General features: G+C 44.8%; 1 protein-coding gene across 1 annotated transcript in view; it reads left to right on the top strand.

Moving 5' to 3' along the window:
• Positions 1 to 24,417, top strand: part of CUNH11orf53 (chromosome unknown C11orf53 homolog) — a 494,983-nt gene that overhangs the window by 447,146 nt on the left and 23,420 nt on the right. Inside the window, exons 10-11 of the mRNA XM_035008894.1 lie at positions 12,672 to 12,783; positions 22,046 to 22,155. Coding sequence (XP_034864785.1) covers positions 12,774 to 12,783; positions 22,046 to 22,155 — 120 coding nt within the window. The 5' untranslated portion in view covers positions 12,672 to 12,773. The remainder of the gene's footprint in view (positions 1 to 12,671; positions 12,784 to 22,045; positions 22,156 to 24,417) is intronic.

Consider the following 24,417-nt stretch of genomic DNA (forward strand, 5'->3'; position numbering starts at 1 on the left):
CAGTGACCAGGCAAGGAAAGTCTCATAGGCTGAGAGAAGGTGTGCCTAGTGTCCAGGCAAAAGTGGTGACCAACACCAGGTAGGTGCATTTTTCATCCTAAAAGAATGAATTGAAGCTCCTAGACACTGAGTATTTGGACTGAATCAATACAAATGGATGTAGATTCTAGAATAGCTCGAGATGTTCTGATAATGTAAGCCTGCTCTGAGGAATGTTTAATTGCCATGAGTTTTAGAATGCTGGGTGGACTCTGAGCCTACTCTAAGAAGGCTAGCAAGAGAAGTTTAGGCCAATAATCCTTTTTTTAAAATTGTAGTACAGTTGACACACAATCAATAATCCTTAATCTTAACCCTCAACACTTACCTCAAGGTGCGTGGAAATCTATTAAGACCTGGGGGCTGTCTTCCCCTCCCCAACCAAGTGGCCTTTTGTAATTTGCTTTCGATTAAGATATTGTTGTTAGGAAATATTTGTGTCTTATAACAGGAACTTCTGTCATTTCCCACTAATAAAGCCTTCTCCAATTTATACTTGTTTATAGTTCTTTTAGAGATGCCTATATCTCTTTTAGGACAAATCATTTGTAAACGGCTTGTAATTAGTAAATTACTTTGTCTCATCTCAGTGGTGTATGAGCATGACGTAGTTTTATTTTTCTCTAATTACTGCCTTCAAGCAACCTCAGTCAAATCTGCCCTTTGCATTCCTTAGTGACATGCTAGGCAGATTTCAAAACTTTTCTGGTTATTTTTTTATTATTAAAACTCAGTCCAGTTGAAACTCTAACCTCAAACTGGATTTGCATATGACGTCTCCTCCCATCAGCATGGTTTTAACCTGAGACCCGAGGAGCTGAGAGAGGGCAAGGGCCTGGGAAGCGCTGAGCCGCCTTCAGGGCTTGGTCTCTCCAGTATGCTGGCAGGAAGGAGGCAGAGAGAGGGGTCTCTCCTTTAACTGCTCTCTGTGGTTCCTCTCCTCAAGGGCTGCTCCTTTTCTCAGGGTGATATTAACCAGCTGTAGACACCCCCCCATGTGGTTGGTGTTCAAACACCTGCTCTTCAGACAGCCCATGTGGGATCTCTGGCTTCTCTGACTCAGGAGACCCAACCCTGGCTCCACCTCTTCCACCCCTCCCCTTCTTTCCCCCACCCCACCCCTGCCACCCACAGCTTGCACCTGCAGAGGACCAAAGACTGCCACAGCACCATGGACCCCTCTCAGGGGCAGCTCCTTTAAGTGACGCAAGCCCACCTACCTCCCAGGGTGTTCTCCAGGCCCACGGAAGACACTCGTGTCCTCACCATGGCCGTACGTCTCAACCCCTCCATCTCCCAGTCCTCTTTCCTCTGTTCGGGTGAGATCAGATGCGACCGGCCAGTGCACATCAGCAAGTCACCCCCTTGGAGACCAGGATGCCCACCTCCCCTTCTCCAGCCGCTACAGGTCATTTCCTTCGAGCCTCCCTGCCACTGGCTTGAGGAGGGCAGTGGCATCTAACTCATTCCTCCCTTGCCCAGGGGACAGAGAGGAAACGACTTTTCAACACAAGTACTGCACAGCTATGGCTTCTCTTCTCTCCTCCTTCTTCACGCCTTAGTTTTTTTATATAGATGTGGCGGTGCGGGGGCTGGGGGGCAAGTGGCTGGTGGTAGAGGGACTATTCATTGCTTGCTAATAAGCCTAGAGGAGGTGGCTTCCAGCCTCCACGGGTAGGTGGCTCTCTCCACAATGGCAGATTATTCTCACCTGTGGTTTTCAGCTGTGGGCTCCAGCTCCCATTTGGGAGTATCAGCAAGAAGATCACTCAACAGCCTTCAGCAGGCTTCACCAGAAAAATGCACAAGCTTTTAAAAAATAAAGAGAATATGTTCACCACAGAATCCAAGGCACAAATCTGTCTGTCAGGGATGAGAGGGACAGTGCGTCTTTTTTGCGTGGGCACAGAAATCCTCTCCTATCCAAAAAGTTCATTGTCTTGTGAGCCAGTCAGGAAGGAAGGACTGTTTGCCCAGCTGAAGAGGCCAAACAGCTGCTTGGTGACAGGGAAGAGACCCTTAAGGCTTCAGGACCCTCTGGTGCCTCCTTGATAACTGAGGGAGGCCATGCTCGAAATTCCAGAGCCCATGGAGAGTTCGGTCTCCCCTCATCCTCCAGTCCCCACTTCACCCCCACATTCAGTTGATAAGCCACCAATTGGAGGACAAATCTGAAGAACATAGAACACAGACAATTCAGATAAGTCTGAGGGAAGGAGAATTGTTATCAGTAGAGGATATTGCCTCTGTGATTTTCAGAGTAGACCCCTGAAGAGATGTGGGTTTTATTTTCCAGCCCGATATAGAAAAGAAAGGGCTAGCGTGTGGAAGGGCTGCTCTCTCCCTTCCCAGCTCCGCAGCCCCACAGTCCCCAATGCACTGAGGGTGAACTTTGCATTCCCTACTGTTCCCCAGGAGCAGAGCGCTGGTTCCTCCGCCCAGGCTGCTGGAAGATACACACTCCAGGAGCAGTGCCCCAACAGATATGAAGCATACTAACCAGCCACTGAATAAATGTTTTTAAACCAAACTGACTTCAAAAGCTTTATATCTAGCAAAGGACCCAAAAATGTAAAGAAAAAATATCAACCTAGATACATGACAATTACAGAGAGAAGTGCCCAGGGCTGGCTGACGGGTAGGGGAACCAGCCTTAAGTTGGAGCAGGGGCGTATGGTCTGGATGCTCTGCCTCCAAGAGTATGGACAAGCAGAAGAAGCTCAAGACCAGAGGAGAGGCTCACTGTCTTCTATAAACCCTGTGGTCGGACGTAGGGCTCTCCCAGTCCTGCGGGCAGGAGGGCATACCAAAGCTCCCGCTCAGAGAGAAGACTAGAAAAGATATTCTCTCACCAGAGCCAGCAAGATGGCAGATTGAACCTACCAAAAACTAAAGTTTGCTTGGTATCTAACCTGGACAGTGTTAATAAGTAAAAGCTACCTGCCACAGTGTAACAATCCTGAGGCAGGTCACTTTCTTTATCCCCATTTTATAGATGAGCAGACTGAGGCGGGGAGAAGTTATGTGACTTGCCCATGTTTACACAGTTTATAAGTGGAGTCAGGTTTAAATCTGATCCAATAATCCAATAAGTGCTCTTAACCACTTGGCTTTGCAGTTTCTCATGAACAAGAAAAGAGTTCCCACCCCAGGACCACCCAAAGAAAAAGGCTCCTCCTGAACGTGCTATTTCCTACTCCAATTAGCAGCAAAGGGCAGGTGGAATGAGTCAGAGGAAAAGACTGAGAAGTTGGGGAAATGGCCTCCTTCTTCACAGGCAGTCATGGAAGGAATATTTAGGTTGACTTCCAGGGTTTTCAGGAAGAAAAGAGTAACATTCCTTCCATCTCACTGCAGTTCCCCACCCGTCCACCCCCAAAAATCCTCGCTCACAAACCCAGCTGTCAGGGCCAGCCCTTTGGTAAGTGACTGATAGGGTTGAGGCACCACCTAGTGGCGTAAACTGAAAATACCCCCAAAGGCTGTCCCTGGAGAACCCCAGGCAAAGAGGGCAACGGCGATCTGGCGATCTGTCCGAGGCAGGAAAAGGGAACTGGAAAGCAAAAACTGCCCCCACTCAAAGACTTTCTGCCTTCCCTGTAGCCCATAGCCACACATCATTAAAAGGCATTTTTTTATGCCAGGCTGTGTAAGGGTTTACCCAGCATATTGGGAACAAAGCAAGAGCTAGAATCCAGGAGACCTGGACCCCAGACTCCAGCCACTTACTGTCCAACAAACTGGAAAACTGTGTCTCCTAAGATCTCTCCCCAGGACTGTGGGCCCCCCTGGATAACTGTGGGCTGTATTCAGCATCTGGGGGAGACTCAATAGAGAAGTTAGTGACGATGAAGGAGCTGGCAAAGAAAGGGAAATGGGCAAAAGAAAGTTCTTTCTTCTCAAAGAACAGTTTCTGCTGAGTTTATGCAGAAACCTCTGAGTCAAGGGCGGGGGAGCAGAGGGCACTATTGCAGGGGGGACCCCTCCTTCCTTGCTGTTTCAGGAGTTGTTAGTGGGTGTCCATCCCTTGTCCCTTATTTCGCACAGGTTAAGGAGCAGTCCAAGGAGACCAGATCAAGCGGGAGCGCGGTGGCCCCGACGCTCCTGCAGGAGAGGGGTTGGCAGGTTAGGTCAACGCCCCCGGCAGAGCTGTAGTCTAGATCAGGCATGTGATGACGGAGAGCTGCAGGAAAGAAGGGACAACTAGGAGGTCCAGTCTGAGGGAACAGGGTGTAAGTACAGCTTCTAGAACGCTGGGCAAGGTTCGTGCTTTGGTGCTGGTACAGACGAGGCTGTTCACTGGTGAAATCGATGCAGAGTGGTAGGGCCCAGCCCCAGGAAACCAGGCTGCTGACCTGGCTCCCCCCACCCTACCTCTAGAAACCCAGGGGGATGGAGAAATTCCAAGTAAGCAAAGGATCAGACAGGAGAGGTCTGCACAGACCAAAGTAGCTTCAGGAAGCAGCCGAATGCAGTGTCCGTCAATGCCAGGTTCAGCGATGGTCCATCTACACAGATTGGTCCCGAGTCCGTTTAGGTTAGCATTGTGCTTGGTGTAATAGACTCTTGACTCTGCAGGAACCAAGGTTCTGGTACATTTTCTCAGAATGAGCCGCCAAATGTTCTTTTCAGTACCTGGGCTTTATTATATATACCTACTCTCAGGCACCCAGCCCCTGCAAGCCCAGGACTCAGGCCAAGGCAGAGGATATTTCCCCGATTTGAGCCTCAGGAATTTTTGCCCTCTGGCACAGCTGGACTGGCATCCATCCACCCCTTCACCTTCCTGTTAGTCTCTCTGCTCGAGTTCCTGAAGCTCCAGGCTCCCCGGACTCTGTTCTCTCTCGTCTATTTTGGCTCACCTTTATTTTCGTTTTTCCATGTTGGTTCTATCTTTGGGTGAAGTGTGGCTTCTTCACCTCTTGTTCCACACTGAGCTCAGGACTTAGTCTCAACAGTGGTCATGTGGCCTTGTTGGTCAGGGTTGTCCCGTTGAGAGCCTCTCCAATGTCCGTCTGATCCTCCCCACGGCTGCCAGACCGCCGTCTCTCCCTACTGCAAAAGCTGAGACCACTGAAGAGCTCCCTGAACTCGTTCCAACCAGAGGAGTCACCCCAAGACTGTCATCTGTCTGTCATACAGAGCTGGTTTGCATGCCCTGAGATCAGCGAATGGAAGAACCTTGCTCTGTAGAGGTCAGTGGCGTCACGGACTTGTGTATGTTCCCCACTGGATTTGTGTGAGAGGCTAAACTGCTGTAGAAAAGACCTTGAATTCCAGTGGCTTAAAAATCAAGTTCACTTCTCCTTTATGCTACAGTTCAGAAAGATAGCAAGCCGTTCGCCGCACACAGTCATTTGAGGACTCTTCTAATTTATTTCTTCCCCACATTTTCAAGGATTCTCATATATTCAATAAATATTTGAGCACTTGCTATTTAAAAGGTGCTGGGTTACATTCTGCAGGAGTCACCATCTGAGCCTTCTTGGAACTCGTGATCTAATGAGATGAAGCAAGTCAATGAAGAAGTATGTTCAGAAAAGAGAAACAAGCACAATAGAGTCTGTAGGGATAAAAGGAGGGAGGAATCACCTTCCAATAAGGACAACGGGAAAGCCTTCACTGACGAAGTCATACAGGAGATGAGATTTGAAAGACTCACAAAATTTCAAGAGATAAAGAAGAGGAGAACAAAATGTTACCAGGGGAGAGAACAGGGGGAGACAAAGCTTGAAAGTAATGAAATGTGGGAAAACCAGGAAGCAGTGAGCATAAGAGTTTAGGGTCTGGGGGATGCCTGGATGGCTCAGCCGTTAAGCATCTGCCTTCGGCTCAGGTCATGGCCCAGGGGTCCTGGGATCGAGCCCCGCATCGGGCTCCCTGCTCCGCAGGAAGCCTGCTTCTCCCCCTCCCACTCCCCCTGCTTGTGTTCCCTCTCTCGCTGTCTCTCTCTCTGTCAAATAAATAAATAAAATCTTTAAAAAAAAAAACTTGAGAACTACCATTTAAAAAAAAAAAAGAGGGCGCCTGGGTGGCTCAGTTGGTTAAGCGACTGCCTTCAGCTCAGGTCATGATCCTGGAGTCCCGGGATCGAGTCCCGCATCGGGCTCCCTGCTCGGCAGGGAGTCTGCTTCTCCCTCTGACCTTCCTCCCTCTCATGCTCTCTGTCTCTCATTCTCTCTGTCTCAAATAAATAAATAAAATCTTTAAAAAAATAAATAAATAAAAATAATAAAAATTAAAAAAATTAAAATTAAAATTAAAAAAAAAGAGTTTAATGTCTGAGCCCAACAAGATTCCAAGGGGGAGGGCAGAGCCCCCTGCAGAGGACCAGATGAGGAACCTGTCCTGCATTTGGTGGGCTATCCGGTATCTTTTGGGACTTGAGGTTGGGGGATGAATGATCATAGCTCTGAGGTTGGTTGAGATAGGTGGAGTGAAGGGGGAGGCAAAACAGCCAGGGAGGAGAAAACACAGGCTGGAGCAGGCTAAAGGTACAGAGAAGGACCGTGAAGGGAACCCACAAAGGAGGCGGGACTGACAAGATTTGACCACTGGTTGAACGCAGTGTCAGTGACACACAAAATCATGGTGTGTCTCACAGTCACTGGTGCTCAGCTTCAGGAAGATATGACACTGGGTCCAAATAAATGCAAAGACCTTCTCATCATTGCAGACCAGGCTGTACCTGACGAGAAGCTGTTTGTTACGGCGGTTTATCAGGTCCCCCAGCTCGTCCTGCGAGTGTGCGCAGGCACAAGGAAGCAAGAATCCCCAAGTGGGCTCACCTACCTTCCCACGGGTAGGAATTCACCTTCAGCACCAATATACCAGCTCGGGCAGCTTTTTCTCCCATCCCTAAAACCCCCTCTAATGGATTCTGGAATGGCTCAGGGAACTGACTGATTTCTTTAACTGTAAGGCTCAGAGTCCAAGAACCCTCTTCCGGCCCCGTGCGCCGCTCAGCAAATAAACCCATCCCCCTCCCCCGCCCCGAAGAGATACTTCCAGCAACCTCGTGCTTCCCGACGGTCCAGTGGATGGCAGGCACAGGATGGCACAGCCTGAGAAACAACATAACTGCATGCCTGAAGGCCTCTCAGACCATCTCATTCACCCTCTCCTGTGACTGTGGCTCAGCCTCCCCCGGAAGCCTGTCCTGCTGCCAAAGTAGCCCCCCTGGGGTGCGGCCTCCGGACCCCTCATGCTCCAGCGTGCCTCCAGCAAAACGCCAGGATCAACTGCATCACTTTTCTCTGACCCAGCAGGCCCAGGCCTGCATTTTCTTCCATGCAAACTGAGGAATACAAGCTGCCTGTTCCCTGTCCCTCCAGTGGAAACGGTCTATCATCCACCACCGAGCTTCCATATGCCCACGGCCAGAGTATTTGCAAAACAGTTATTTTCAGATTTGAAGGAAAAGCTACGGCCATGAAACTGGCCATGTGTAGAAGGACTGGATGATGAGTGGCCAGGTCCCCTCGTTAACACACCCCAGGCTGATCTCCCAAAAGACAACCCAGCTGGCTTAGAGTGGCCGTATCCGGCACCTTCCCTGTCCTCCTCTGTACGTCAGGTCTACTTCGAGCCATCTGCACCCTTACGCAGTAAACTACGATGGCCAAGGCCCCTCCTCTCTGCTCAGTCTTCATCAGGATCACTATGACCCCCTCACGAAGCAGAACCCAGAAAGGGGCGTTCAGGCCATAGCAGCAGAGACACCTGGCCGGGTATGGGCAGAAAAGGAACGTCTGTCTGCATGTGAGAAGCCCCCTGGTCCCACTGGGCAGGTGCTTGTTCATGCCTAAAAGAAAGAAATGCTTCTCCTTTCTCTACTCACAACACTCGTGACACCAAATGTGTGGGTTTTCACCCACCAAGCAATTCTCCAATTCGCAGCAGATGCCACTGGGTGTCCTACAATTTAACTCCGTGTTGACACTGACTCCCGGAGTTAATGCAGAGCCCGCAGGCTGAGGGCTCAGTCCCATCAGACTGCCTCCCCACTTCAGATGCCAATTACAAGCCATAGGCTCTCACCTGTACTTCTGACTGGCAGGCTATCCATCAGGAATTCCCATGACCCCTCCTTGGATTTGATAATTTGCTAGAAGGTTCATAGAACCCAGGGAAACAGTTTACTTGCTATTCTTGATTTATTACAAATGAGGCGACTGAGGTTGCCTTCCAGGCATCTCAATGTGTTCACCAACCCTTCAGCTGTCTGGACCACATAATTTAGGGGTTTTCATGGAGACTTCATTACGTAGGCAAGATGGATATTAACTCAGTCTCTGGTCCCTCTCCCCTCCCCAGAGGATGGAGTGTGGAGCTGGAAGTTGCAAGCTTCTCAACATGGCTTGGTCTTCCTGGTGACCAGCCCCCATCCTGAGGCTACGTAGGTGACAAAGCATCACCTTGATAGAGCAAAAGATGTTCCTGTCACCCAGGAAATTCCAAGGGATTTAGGAGCTCTGGGCCAGGAACTGGAGTCAAACACCAATATCAGAAAAAGCAAAATGCTCCTAGCACCCCTGTCATTCAGGAAATTACAAAGGTTTTAGGAGCTCTGTGTCAAGAACCCAGCGCAGAGACCAAATATGTATTTCGTATTATGTCACAGTGCCCATTCGTTTCTCCATTTAAGAGGCGTGTGTTGCTGCATATATCTCCTCAGTTCTGCTCATGCACCCCTGTAATAAGGGAGCCCCTGGGCCCCTATGCGTTATGCCAAGGGAACTCAGCCACTGAATCACCTGCTCCCTTCAACCATCCCTCAAGGATAGGCCAGAAAAATAGGAAAGTCCTGGAATAAAGGCAAGGTGGGGGGAAACAGAGGGTGCCTTGGTCCCCATTTCGGCATGCCTGCTCCAGGGTCCCTTGCACCTGCCATGTACACCCTTACCCACCATAACTACCTTAGAGCAAATTTATCAGTGAAGTCCCTGCCAAGTTGTCAGGAGCTACCCAATGACACAGCAGGTGCCCAGCCCCGGAGTGAATAAAAAAGCTGATACAGAAACATCGTGGTTGGAATATCTGAGGGGTGTTCCCGATACAGGATAAAGGAGGCACATACTAATCATGCCTGTGCCATGCGGATTTGTGTTCATTCTACCAAAACATACCCTTGTTTCACCCTCTTAACAGGCTGCCCCAGACCATCATCAGACCTCTCTTTGACCCAACAACCTGTCTCTGTCGTGCCATGTTTCTGAACCCACCAGCAACTGAAGCAAACACAGACAAGACTTAACCGCCACACCCTTCGAGCAACAACCATCCACTCAAATCTGCAAACACTCTTTTCCTTGGGATAAGAAAACAACCTTTCTGGGATCTTTTTTAAAAGTGTATTTAATTCTATGTAAACAATTCTGGAGTTGTATGCAAATACAGCAAGCCTACCAAATAAAGGGTATTTTAAAGCAGAAGCAAGTATCTGTTGCAAATGAATGCATTCCAGCTTTTCCAGTGACATCTAATATCCGAAATGCCTGTGCAGGATTCTGGACATTTCTACATTAACTTCGCTTAGATAGATATAAGATTTTCTAATGATAGAAAAGATAATAAGATTTTCTAGTGATAGAAAATCATATGTCTTTGAGTTTTGGATACAGGACCAGCCTACAGGGAAATGGTTACACACTCCAGTGGTGAGTTCAACTCGTGGAAAGAGAAAGGTATACTCGTGGTGGCATTTCTTTACCAGAGTAACGGGATCTCCTCTGATATGCTTTGTCTCTTCTGTCTTGCTGCTTGTACCCAGAAACTGTTGTTTCTGATGGATTCTACAACCGGGTTCTGCGTGGCCGGCGACCCCCTATAGCAGTGCCCTATTGCAGCGACCACTCACCGTATACACAGCCGAGTGCCGTGGGGATATTGAGAAGAAGAGAAAGACAGCCTGGTCGGGGATCAAGGACGAGTATGCAAACCACTGACCGGCATGGAAAGCAGCATGAAATCAGTGCCATTAGAGAGATTCAAGCGAGAAGCACCATGAAATGGGCCGTTAAATCCATCTTGGTAAAGGTAGCCTTGGGGGCGTGGAGCTTGCTTAACATGCAGATTGCCCAGCATGATCATCAGATATTCCAACTCAGCAAATCTAGGAGAGACTACATTTCCTAAGCATTGCAGGTGATTCTGAGGCAGGTGGCCCAGGACCCCACAGTACGCTGGGATAGAGACTGTGTGGAGGGAAGAAGTGATAGACATGATGAAAGGTAGGACGGGCGCAGATCATAGGGAGCCTCCAACGCTGTGCTAAGCAGGTTGGGTTCTATCAGCAAAGTGTGTCGTATCCATGTTTTAAAATGGTTCCATCCTACTCGAAAGGTCTAAAATCTTCCAGTGCAATGTGGACAAGAATCAACATGCTTGGGGAATTTGTTGCAGAAATAGTAAACTTCACTTAAGAATGTTTATTTTATTTTACAATAGAGCTATTCAGTTAGAGGAGTAAGAAAGAATAATTGGGATGACCCCTGCTTGAAAAAGAATACAAATCACGGGGTTATAGGATCAGTGTAGCTATGGCTTTTTGTCTCATTCACTGAAAGGGGTGAAGGAAACAGGTGCTGGAAACTGGGAAATTGAGACAAATTTTGCCTTTTTGGTTTTCTTTTAGAAATGTGGAGACCATAAGAGGTGTATTCTCTCCATAAGAGAAGTGCAGATACAAAATTTTCAAATCTGTGCATTAGAACACTCTAGAAACTCATTTATACTACAGATGTTCTTCCAGAGGATCAGGCCTCAAACCATGTGGTCTCGGAACCCTTTTACTCTCTTATAAATTATTGAGGACCCTAATATTGAGGACCCTGCTTTTTAAAAATATGACTTATATCCACATATATGTATTTTACATTGGAAATTAAAACTAAGAATTAAGAAAAGATATTTACTATTCATTTAAAATAACAATAATGGACCATTACATATTGATGTAAAAAAAAAAAAAAAAAAAACCTTTTAATTAAAAATAACTATGCTTCCCAAACAAACAAATTTATTGAGAAGAGTGGCACTATTTTATGATTTGGCAAATCTCTCCTGAACATCTGGCTTCACAGAAAACAGCTAGACTCTCTTGCATCTGCTCTTCCATTCATGTATCACATGTCACGTAGCCTCTAGAAAACTCTTCTGTACCTTCATGGGAGAATGAGTGAGTAAAAGGCAAAAAAAAGTTAATAGTTTCTGAAATTGGTTTAGACTTTGCAGACCTCCTGAGTCAGTATTCCGGACCCCTGGGGACGTCCAAATCCCACTGATCTGAAATGGGGTAAGAGCATGTGACACAGAGCCAGGGTGGAGGACTACCAGACCATACCTATTTCGAGCCCTGAAATTCCAAGTCTCATACCAATCCAGACCAAACTAACTCTATTCAGGACTAGGAGACAGAACCAAAATTAGGTTAAGCGGCAATGTGGGTCCTTGAAGATGAATAAGGGAAATGTCAGAAAGTACCTAAAATTTGGCTGTTTAGGGTTTTTTGTTTTTGTTTTTGTTTTTTTCTCTAAAGGAGTTCCTGACACTGAATATTCCTCAAAAAAGACTGTTTAAAAAAAAACAGTAAGTTTGTTTTATTTTTTTATTATTTTTAGAGGGGGGAGGGGCAGAGGGAGAAGGAAAGGGAGAATCTTTTATTTGAAATCAATTTAACTAATATATAGTGTATTAGTTTCTGAGGTAGAATTCATTGATTCATCAGTTGCATATAACATCCAGTGCTCATTCCATCAAGTGTCCTCCTTAATGTCTATCACCCAATTACCCCATCCCCCCACCTCCTCCCCTCCATCAACCCTTAGTTTCTTTCCTATGGTTAAAAGTCTTCTATGGTTTGTCTTCCTCTCTGATTTCATCTTATGAGAGGGAGAATCATAAGTAGCTCCCTGCCCAGCGCAGAGCCTGACGTGGGGCTCAATCTCACGACTCTGAGATTATGCCCTGAGCTGAAACCAAGAGTCAGATGCTCAACTGATTGAGACACCCAGGCCCCCCAGTATTTCAGAAGCTTCTGAATTAGAATTGGGTGGGGCCGGGCATAGGTGTTTTGACCAGGTCCACTGCTAATTCTGAGGTACCGCCAGGTTGAGCAGCCTCTGGTTTAGATCATATATTTGTGTCTTACATATACTAAGAAGGCTATCCAGTTGTATTAAAATGTATTCATTTGTATTCATTTTGATTTTTTCTTCCTAGAATTCTATCTATATCTGAAAGATGCCTTGTTTTTAAAAATTATCTACCCACAGTCTGCGTATTACAGGCACAGAACCTATATTTCCTACCAGGACACAGGAGCTTTTTCATATGCACTATTTTTTAAAACCTAGCTCTAAATTAAAGAAATAGAAAATGCCACTGTTATTCACAAAACAAATAATGGGTCCCTTGTTTCCATAATAAACTTTTAAGGGAGTTTGTTCCTAATGGAAACTCATTGTTACTAAATAAAAATCTTCTTGGGGAGGAAAAAATTACCTTATATATAATCTACATTGGGGATGCAAATTGTAGAGAAACAGACACCAAAGGATTTGCATGTAATCAAATTTAAAGCAAGTCATCTCAGAAGCATCACTACCATATACAGAAGCCTTTCCCATCAGGATCAGGCTTACCTTGCCAGAGACCGGGATCCCTTATCAAGGAAATATTCACCAGATATCCGGCATCACTGCTAAGAAGGAAATTCACCAGAACCATCCAGAATGGAAAGTGGTGAGTCAATGTCAATTATTACAATCTTTAAAAAAAAACTTTAATAGTCCTAATGTGTACTTTTGACGTCGCAAAGTCATAACGTGAAGCAAAGGACAAGAAGAAATACTCCTAAACTCTGGCTAGAACATATAAAACTATAAAAACACAGACCAGAGACCGACAATTTAGAACTCTTGGTAACATTTTCATAATTCTAGTTGCATTGAATTGCACTAATTGTTAGGTTTACCTTTGCTGCCTAGAGTTTAGGCAGGTACTTATTTTGAAAGATCAACTCTACTGAACGTTATTTTTATAAAACGGAGACTTAGGTATTGCAGCATTCCTTTCCATGATAGCGAAACGTTGTGTTAAATGGAACAACTTCTGGTAAGCTCTCAATTATAAGGAATGTGCAGAAGAATCCACTTTTATATAGAACTTGAAGTATCTTTTATTCATGCATCTTGTTTTAGGTTCTTAGTCTAAGAATGAAGGACATGCCACGTGCACGTGTTAGGGAAGAGCCTGAGCTATCATTTCATGAATTCAAACTGTCTACAGATCTTTCCCAATTTGTTCGCTCAGAGGATACAGATTTTAGTGTCAACCTAGAGTAAAACCCACCCATTCAGGAACAAATCTGAGATGAAAAAAATTAGAATTTTCAGTGTTAATAAATAATGACCAAATATTTCAAAAATGCCTTGTAAAGTACCTTGAAAGAAAAATTAATATTTTTAAAAATGCTCCAACTCTTCTAAGTCTGATCTCAAAAAACAAGATGATAGAGCCGTCACATAAGAGCATCTGTGAACTGCAGCCTGGAACGGGTAATTGACAGAAGTGCTGAGGTTTGCATCTAGCTGTGAGACTTCGGGCAGGAGGAGGGTAGCCCTGGGGAGGGGCCATGGGTGCCTGCAATGTGGGCAAACTAAACTCCTGCAGAATCCTAACACCTTAACTAAGTTGGCCTCACTTAAAAAAAGTTCAGTCTCTCTTTCCAGCTGAAGCTTTCATAAATAGTATATGTTATTTTCTGCTGAGTAATTAATATTTGCACGTTTTATTATTAATCATGGAACTTGCCTTTCCTTGTATTCTCCTGGAGGTTTCCCATAGTGAAACTAATATGATATCTGCCCCGCAGATCAGCAATGGAACCACAAACACCAAGCCTCTAGTGGGTGTAGAGCTAGGACTTTGTATTCCTATGTGGGTATCTGCCTCCCCTTCTCATCCTCAGCAAGGCAGGCTGAGCTTGTTAGTGGGCCAGAGAGGGGCATGTGAGCCAGAGGGTGAGCCAACACACCGTATTGATACCGGACCATCCGGGACCTCATTCTTGGCCCTTCCCTGATAGGCGGAGACATGGAACAGACATGGACACTGTCCATCAATAATCCATCGTTCAGGATTTTTCTTCTAATCTGTCTTGAGTGGGAATGTGCCAATCCATACCAGGAGGGACTACAATTCAGAGAGACATCATCTATTATCTTAATTTTTCCACTGTCAAATGATGTGACTCAAGATATGAATTGCTCTTTCCTAAAGTTATGGGATGGTTTTCCGTTCTATTCTTTTTTTATTTCAAGCTCTCTCCATTCCCTTACCTTAGATAGCAAGCGCCTGCTTAGAGAACACAAGGAAATGTATTCCAGAGAGTGTCATCAAAAATAGTAAAATAAGAAAGTGCTTTAAATAAACACCATAAATGTATTGATATTTAATAGCTAAAAACATTTTACGAATCGCCTGCATTTTAAATATTCTATTTAAGAATGTATGCGTTTGTTTTGGTGGAGAAAAATGTTTAATTTTCAAAAACAATAAAGCAACAGCACTATTAAGCATACTATAGTCCAAATTATTTATCAAAATAAACAGCAGTAAGGAGAGGAACATGACTGAGACAGTTTGCTGAGTGTACATAATCATAATACAGCCGTACAAAATTTTTTTCCAAATTCTAAAGGATAAGTTGATTCTTCTTAATAAATTTGCTTGTGCTTTCTCTCCAGAAACACAGGTCTTTGTTTTCTCAACAACTGATCTGAATGCAAGTTTGTATCTAGAGTATTTGAATAAAAACTCTTAAGCATCTCCTGGTTTTATGCAGGTGTGGATTCTTTAAATAGACAGCGCACAAGAGGAAAGAAATGTTTGGGAAAAGGAATACTGGTAGAATTTTTAACTCCTCTCTAAAAAGGACAGGTTAAAGAACTTTCAGAATTCTTGAAACACAAAGAATACTCCAGGTGATAGTTTAAAGAAATTGTACCGGGTTCCATTGCTTAATTAAAACGTATTTGAATTCGTTTTTTGTGCTATGTCAAATGTAAGTATTTGCTTTTTTGTAGCACTGCTTCAGAGCAGGGTTCGTGCCCCTGTGTCCACCCACACCCCCAGGAAGCCCTAGAGAAAGATTTCATCCACCCCTCTTAGGAAAATGCGGTCTCCCACATTCTGAGTATCTCTACCTTTCCAAACCCTATGGTCTTTCTGTGCCTTCATTTTCCTGTAAGACATTTTATTTACTCCACAAGTATTTATCAAGCATGTCTTTTTTTTCCCCTAAGATTTTATTTATTTATTTGAGATAGAGCAACAGCGAGAGAGAGAGAGAGAGAGAGAAAGAGAGAGAGAGAGAGAAAATGAGCAGAGTGGGGGAGGGGCAGAGGGAGAAGCAGGCTTCCCACTGAGCAGGAAGCCCGATGCGGGGCTTGATCCCAGGACCCTGGGATCATGACCTAAGCTGAAGGCAGACGCTAAACCAACTGAGTCACTTAGGCGTCCCACGGGTGCCAGATTCTTGACAACACTTTTTATTCCTTTCACTATGCTCTGTCTTTTTTGCATTTCCTTGAAGCTAATACTCTGGTACTTCACATTTCTGACCTCTTCTTCCCGCTCCCACCTTCCCTGTCCCCTGCCTTCCCCTGGGCATCAGAACTGTAGCGGCTTCCAAGGCTCCATGCTTGGATGTCTACTCTTCTATTGCTACAAAGTCTTCCTTAGAGAACTTTATTTTTGTAGTTCTAATTACCATAGTTTTAAAGGTATTTTTTAGAAGGGCTGGTCAGAGCCCCCATCTTGTCTGTAGGCTATTTGAGTCTGATAATGTCCCTACAACCTCAAAGTCCACATGTTCAAAACTGAATTCTTATCTCCCCATGAAAAGTGACTCTCTTCCCTGTCTTCTTGTTGTTGTTGTTTTTTTTCCTTAATCCTGGTGGTCATTTTTATTGTGTGTATGTATGTGTGTGTGTGTGTTTTCTTTTGAAAGTTCTCTTAAATCTGTGCTTTTCTCCTCATTTCCATTCTTTCAGGTTAGCCTCTGTTTTACCTTATCCCATTCTCCCCGCTTCCTCATCCCCAACCCATTCTAGGGCTCCATCCTCAGATTAATCTTCCAAAACGGTATTCTAAATCTTCCCTCAAAATGACAAAGTCACAATACTCTCCTGTTCAAAAGGTTTAGTGGTTTCCATCACCTACAACATAAATCATAATTTTTTACACTCTGGTTTTCAAGACCTTCAGCATGTCCACTATTCTCAACTGCCCCCGCAAAAGGATGCTTTCGACAAATAATTACGAAAACCTACTATCTGCCAGGTACCATTCCAGGCATTGACACATGAGATGTTTCAATGAGTAAAAACAAGCAAATATCCCTACGCTCATAGAGCCTATGTTTTAGCAAGGAGCAGACAGACAGCAAGCAATAAACTTAATAAATAAGGAAATTATATAGGTCATTATAAAGTGACACATACTACGTAGAAAGAAAAAGTAAAATGGGGTGAAGGGGACTAGGAATGTTTTATGGGAAAGATGCGACTTTAAATATGTTCTCATTGAAAAGATGACATTTGAGCCAAGACATGAAGGGGACAAGGGCATCTAGCCATGTGGATAACTGGGAGAAGAATAATCCAGATGGAGTGGACAGCCAATGCAAAGGTCCTAAGGCAGAAGCAGTGTGCTTGGTGCATTCAGAGACTGGCGGGAGTACAGTGAGCAAGGGGAGAGTATTAGGAGATGAGATCAACGGGATCATGGAACAAGGTTCCATAGAGCCATTCTAGGGACTTTGGTTTTACTCTGAGCGAAATGGGGAGCCATTGTATTGTCCTGAGAGGAGAAGTGACACAACTGTGCTTTCTTGTCTGACTCCTGGGCTGATAACAGACCAGGTCTAGGGTGAAGGGTACTGAAGGCTGTTGCAGTAATCTACATGACAGATGACCCGAGATTGAGCCCGGATACTAGCAGTGGAGGGGGAGGAAAGTCAGCAGCTTCTAGATCTATTTTGTAGGTAGCCCCATCACAAATTCCTAAAGGACAGTTTGCGAAGCAGGACAAAAAGAGAAGAATGCAGGATGATGCCTAAAGCTTTGGGACCGAGCACCTAGAAAGGTAGAGATGCCACCAACTGAGAAAAGGGACGTTTCCAGATAAAGCAAATGCAGAGGGAGAATGGAGTTCAGGTTTGGACCTGCAACTGGAGTTTGTGATGTCTCCTGGACATCAGAGTGAAGATGAATATCCAAGTCTAAAGTCCGGACTATAGGATATCTATTTGAAATTCATGTACATGGAGATGGCATTTAAGCCCATTAACTCCCATTACGCTAGTTCCTTCCCTTTCAGCATGTGCCTTGCTCCTCCCACCTCTGTGTTTGTTCACACCATGCCTGATGCCTGCAAGACCTTTGTTCCTGCTCCTAACCCATCCACATCCTTCTGAGTCCAACCTGAATCCCGTCCCTTCCCACAAAACTGTCACCGACCACCCAAAGTGTGCTCTTCGCCTCCCCTCCCCTTTCACATGTGAATATCTCATTTCTTTCCCTAAAATAGGATCTCTTTGAGGACATCTGCTATATGTTCTCAACTTATTTTGCATCCCCTGTGGCATTTGGCCCATACTTTGTACCAAGTCAGTGCCAACTGGTACATAAAACTGATTGTTTATGACAAAACTTCAGAAGTTTTGATCTGGTTATTTGCCATCTCATGAACTTTATCCCTCTACTAACTACCATGTGGTTATTTGTTAAACTTATTTAAAATAGGTATATTTCTTCTAGGCTTTTTGGCATACACATAAAGCACAAATTGATGAATCAGATTGAAATCATCAACCCAAAAGCCCTGCAGGAAAAAGTGAAGCCAAGACTGACTGCAGACAGACAAGGGATCCAGCCTGGACCTCTTCAGTTCCCAGCCCTTTCTCTTTCTCAGACCTGCATCCATGCCCACCATCAATCACCAGATGTTCCCCTTTTCTCTCAGCCAGGAATACCCAGGTTAGAGTCGGCCCCCACCTGAACAGGAACCCTATAAAGTCCTCCCTGTTATGTATACCTGAAGTTCTCGAACTTTGGAAAACATTAGAATCACCTGGAGGGCTTATTAAACCATGGCTTGCTAGCCCCAGCCCTAAAGATTCTGATTCAGTACATCTGGAGTAGGGCGTGAGACTCTGCACGTCTGGCAAGTTCCTAGCAATGCCGATGCTGCTGGTCCAGGGATCACACTGTGAGGATCACTGGGGTGCCTTCTCACTTTGACCTATCTCTCTGGCTTTGCCTCCTGTCTTGTTCTGTTAGTGCTTGAGTCACTCTCCTCCTCCAGGTTGCTTCCCGGCACACAACAGCTATCTCAGCCATGGACCAGGCCACCTGGCCACCACCGCTCCCCAGTCCTTCTTTATCCCAGTCTCAGGGATTGAGAGCCAACTTATGCCCTTGCCCGCAATTTCTTGCTTCCTCTTCAGCCTCCTGCCATCAATCTCTCCCCTTTTCCTAAATCTTTAATCCCTTCCTCTGACCTGTTCAAATACCCTCAAATCTCTGTGATCCATAAATATAGAGATATAAAAATATAAGCAAACCTCTCCTTGACCCTGTAGCTCTCTCCAATTATCATCCAACACCTGCTTCCTTTTCTCATTCAAACATCAAGAAGAAATGTCCATCCCTGTGTTGGCCCTTGACATTATGATCTGGCTTCTAGCTACACTTCTAGAGCTTTTCTTGCTAAGGTTGACATCACCCACTGGATGGAAAGCAGTGAATGCTCTCCTGTCCTTATCTTCCTGGACCATTCTCTCCTGCCTTTCATACTTTTCCCTTCTTTCTTGAAATCTCTTCCCCTGAATTCTGTGGATGCCTTATTCCGCTGGTTTTTCCTGGTTCTTCTCCAACTATTTCTTCTATGTTATCTTCTTCATTTCTCTCTTCCTCCTCTGACAACACTTCAAATCTGGACGTTCCCCCAGGCTTTCATCTGTAACTTCCATCTTTACTCCAGAGCTTCCCCAACCAGTGTGTCAGGAGTCAGCATTATAGGAGTTCCCAAGATATAGATCCTCTGGGGCCGTGGTAGCAACCTGGCCTGCTTATCCCGGTGTGCCGGACAGACAGTATTGTTCTTAAGTGTGCCATCACGTGACTCTACCTTTCAAACACTCCCCCATCCTCTTTCCTGGTTTCATTACACCACATCATGATGGCTCCAGAACTTATGTACCCAGACCGATCCCATGGGGAAAACTCGAGAATCACCCTTGAATCTTCCCTCTTCTTTCCCTCCCACCCAGAAATAATTTTCAGATGTCTGCTCCTTGCCCTCCTATCTGCCACTACTCAGAACCCATTATCTCTTGGCAGGGGGGGTTCAGTTGGTCAGTCGATTAAGCGTCCGACTCTTGATTTCAGCTCAGGTCATGATCTCAGGGTCATGAGATTGAGCCCCAAGTTGGGCTCTGCGCTCAGTGTGGAGTCTGCTTAAGATTCTCTCTCTCCTTCTCCCTCATCTCCCTTCCCTCCCTCTCTAAAAAACAAACAAAACAAAAACAAAAACAAAAACGAGCCTATTATCTCTTGCTTGACTTCTTCTAGAACCCTCCTGACTGATCTCCCTGTGGCTTTGTGATTCTTAAATCCACCCCTACACAGCTGCCAGAAAAGTCTATCTAAAATGCAAATCTAACCATACTGCTCCCTTGCTTAAAAGCTTCCAATGACTTATTGCCCACAGGATGAAGTCCAAACTCTGTTGCCCACCAGAAACTTCATGACTGAGCTTTTTTGTTTCCTCTTCCAGCTTTACTTCCTCCCTCACACACCTGGATCTGTTCCTGCCTCCAGGACTTTGCCCCTGAGGTGTTCGACGCCTGGAATGTTCTTGCCCACTTTACCCTGCCTCCAGCTTGGGTTCCCCTCTACCCTCCCCAGTCCCTCCCCACTCTCACAAGGAATTGACACTGTGTTTTTCAGAATATCCTAGGCATAATTTTGTTGTTGCACTTAGCACCTTTGCATTAAAATTATCTTCTAAGTTTCTCTCTCCTCCCACTAGATAGCAAATTCTTTCATATCCCCAGTTCTGACACGGTGCCTGACACATAAAAAATACTTGGATATATCATTGATGAGTAAATGTGGCCTTAGGCTTTTCCAAAAATGAAAGTATCACATATATTCTAGAAGCAGCACCTAGATTCCTTTGGAAAGTCCTCAAGTTTAAAGTCCTCAAGCTTTAAACTGGAGGCTAATTTGAAAGAAGTACTTCAAGCCTCTTTAGTTAGAAGATATATAGACCAAAATTAGATCCTGTCCAACTTAGACCCAAAGGACCATTCAAATAATTTTATTTTGCTGAAATCAGGTTTCTGTGTAGTTTTATTTGAACTAAATAATACATTGCCTTGGAACCTAGATTTTTTTTTCCCCTCCTTCATTTTGCCCAGGCATTTTGTACAAAACTTGGTAGTTTGGCGTATTTTCACATGCCCATCTTAGAAAACGCTGCAGCGAGATTTTAGGGACAAAGAAGCTGGGGCTAGGAGGTTGTGATAGTCCCCCATCCGTGAGCAGAGGACACATGGTCACGTAGGCACTGCCCACTGGGCCAGCAGCCTCCTCCATCAGATGTGCCCCTCGGCCTCCGGTTTGGGTTGTGCTTCTTTCCTTTCTTCCTGCCTTTTATTCTCTTTGTAATGAGATTTGACTCAGAAGTCAAATATATCCCAGACTATCCACAAATTTCACCAGATCAGAGAACTTTTTTAGTGATATGCCCACACATAAATGTGTGAGTACCTTCTGCCATGCACACCGATGCTGAATTCTGCACCAGCTGAAATTGCTAGTAAGCAAGCCAGCAACAGCTCAGTTAAAATGAATTGAAACCATCCCAACCTATTACAGAACCGTGATTTCAGAGGTAGAAAATATCTTCTAGTTCCTGCAGTTCAGCTACGATTCAGTGCTCGAATGCTTCTGTAATTGTCCAAACAGAAGTTTCTCCTGTCGTTGCTTGACCGTCCTCTGTGACAAGGAGCTCACTATCCCAAGGAGCAGTGTTGCCAATTTCAGAACCTTGGGGAAACATTTTTCTCTATAGTCTGTTATCTCTTAATTTCCTCACCGTCAAAATAGCAAATGTTCCCTGTTGTTAGAGCTACGATCTAACCCAAGTCTGGATCCCAGTTCCATTGCTTATTGGCAGCTACGAGACTTTGGCAAATAATTTAGTTAGCCCCAGAGCCTCAGTCTCTTCATTCGTAAAATGGATCAAATGAAATAATACAGGTAAATTATCAAGCATACCAATAGGTTCGGTAAGTGCTCAATAAATATTTGTTAAATGAATGGGAAACATTCATTAGACTCTTCCCTTATCCTTGGCCTGGTTTCAAAGCAGCAACTCTCCATGTTGAAAGACTGTACTTTCAATAATAAAAACTGCTTAATTTAATTGTGCAGTAAACAGAAACAGATGGCCTTCTTCTTAGGAACATAATCTTAAAGCAGTCCGGTTGACCAGCTCACCCACATCAGGTAGGAATATGATATGGCAGGAATGCTGTCACTCTGCAAACTGAATCATGCAAATCTAACTTTTGCATCAGGTAGTAAGAAGCATTATTCCAAGGTGCATCCGATTCCTGATCTTGCAACCGAAGCATAAACTGTAAGCCTTCCTGGAATAAACCTTGAGGCTACAAAAAAGACAACATTCTGAACAACTGTTGTGTAGAAGGTGGGATAGGGGGGTGTTTTTTTTTCCACGTAAGCAGAGCTTGGATGAATTTCTATCAAAGAAAGAGACTAAGTGACTTCTACTGAAGCCACGTCAAATTCAAGAAGCCTGTCATTCTGTTGAGCGAACAGCATCACAATGACCAGCCCTTGAATACATCCCCCAGGGAGGTTAACCTGTCACTCCATCCACCTTTGATCCTTGCTTCCATTTGCTTAAGTCCCAGGAGACTACAGCAAACGCGTGTATCAAGGCGTGCGAGTCAAGCACACGGTCAAAGATCTACTGGCAGAAAAACGGTCCAGGCAGACAAGTAACTCAAGATTTAATGTAAGTCTCAATTTAATTCATTCTGAAGCCTTTGTGAGCCTAAATCCCCTTTTAAGGTTAGTTATTCCTCTCTCCCTTCTCTAGACACCAGGTCTCACTTCTCGGGTCTGACGTTAATGGTCATCGGCATGTTATTCTAAATCTGGTAGAGATGGCTTAGAAAACGCCTTTCTGTAGCATGCGAAATCGTATTGAAACATCCCAGTTGGCGATGTCTTCTGTCTGCCCTCCGTGTCTTCATAAATAGCTCCACCCTGTGCTTAAAATGTCTCAGTCCTTGCACCCAGATCTCCAAAAGCAAGTCTAGAGTGAGAGTAGCAGTTGGCTACCAAGATGGGTTTGTGATCGCTTAGTCTATTGGTAACATGTAGCGACATGAATGTCAGGCGTCCCTCATGTATTGGTGAGTGCAGGACACAAGAGCAAATGTAGGAAGCATGTACAGCACTTTACCGGGGCTGGCGCACCCCGGGCAATTGTTCTTGGCCGGGGGGGCGGGGGGGGGACGCTGCTCAGAACGTGGGCTCAGCGTTCAACACCACTCCTCAATCAAACTGCTGGGACATGTTTCAAGTGAACCAACTCCAGATTCTATTTCCTCCCATCCAAGAACTTTTATTGCACATCTTCTGTCTTCCTTTATTTTAAAGCACCTCTTCTCTTCTAGTTCAACAAATGGAGCTTAGATGATAAAAATAAAATCAGAGTAATTGGCTCCTTATCTATTCCTAGTGCAGTGTTTCTCAGTGTCCGCTCAGAGTCATGGGGGTGTGTGTTACAAATATCCATACCAATTTAGTCTCTTGAGGGAGAGAAAGGAGGAGAGATGGGGGGAGGGGGGATTCAATTTTATTTTTTTAAGATTTTATTTATTTATTTGAGAGCAAGAAGGAGCAGGGAGGGGGAGGGGCAGAGGGAGAAGGAGAAGCAGACTCCCCGCTGAGCAGGGAGCCCCACACGGGACTCGATCCCAGGACCTGAGCCCAAGGCATATGCTTAACCGACTGAGCCACCCAGGTGCCTGAGAGAGGGAATTCAGAGTCTATTCCAAATGAACCACGGCTTTGTGGAAGTAATGTGGATTGGCCACAGCTACAGCCAGAATTGTGAGATCTAATGGACGTTCCAGTCATACTGTCAATGGGGAAGGCAGGAATCACAGATTAAAGACATAGTCAAGGAGCAGAGACTGTATCTGTCCAGTGTGAGTGAGGCTCTAACTCACCCCTTGGCATCATCATCAATACCTACATACAATGAGAAGGCACAATGCCACACAGAATTACAGAAAAAGACAAGAAAGCATAGTATTTCCAAATGGTGGATATAACTGTATTCTTCTTTAAAAAATTACCTAACATTTTTTGCTTAAGATCTGTGACTATCACATAATCTGTTTTCATTATTTTTTGATGTTTCACTTTCAGAGATGTAACAATATAAACATAATTCATAATAAGCCATATTGTTTGATTTTATTTTAAAATGCAGATTCCTGGTCTCTGTCCCATATCTATTAACGTAGAGATTTTGAACTGGAGCCAGGGAATGGTCATTTTTAACCTGCTCCTTGGGTGATTCCTTTGCACATCAGAGTTTGAGAACTTGACCATAGAGCAAAGAGCAGGGGTTCAAGGCTCACACGGCCAATGTTCTCATCTCTACCCAGATCACAGTTGAGCTATTACTGTTGGCCCAGTGACATTGACAGTGTTAGAGTGAAAGTGGAGACAAGAAACACATAATATATAATCTGTGCCATTAAACACCAAATAACCTGGTGGAAAAGAAAAAGATTTCTACATTTAAAAAATACAAGGCTGCATAACCAAGCTCTAGACTAAAGACAAAGGACCAGGCAGCACAGCCGTGTGATATGAAGACCACAATCCTATTTACATAAAGACAGTTTAAAGTGCATTTCCTGTGTTGTCTCATTGGATGGACACACTAATCCTATGAAACTGATATTTACATGGTTTCCCATTTTACAGATGGAAAGGTTGAGAAGAAGAAGAGGCAGGAAGTGATGGTTTTCAGGTTGCACAGTTAGCAGGTGATAGGTCTTCTGGCTCCCAATTCAATATTCCTTTAAAAGGGACAGACCTATGTGGGTTGGGGTAGAACAATCTCTGATTCATGCTGTCTTAGTCCATTTGGGCTGCTATAATGAAATACCACAGACTGGGTGGCTTATAAGCAGCAAGTATTTATCTCTCACAGCTCTGGAAGCTGGAAGTCCAAGTTCTGGGGGCCAGCATA

The sequence above is a fragment of the Mirounga leonina genome, unplaced genomic scaffold (genome assembly GCF_011800145.1).
Source record: "Mirounga leonina isolate KUSES-001 unplaced genomic scaffold, KU_Mleo_1.0 Mir_153, whole genome shotgun sequence".
In the NCBI taxonomy this organism is placed as follows: Eukaryota; Metazoa; Chordata; class Mammalia; order Carnivora; family Phocidae; genus Mirounga; species Mirounga leonina.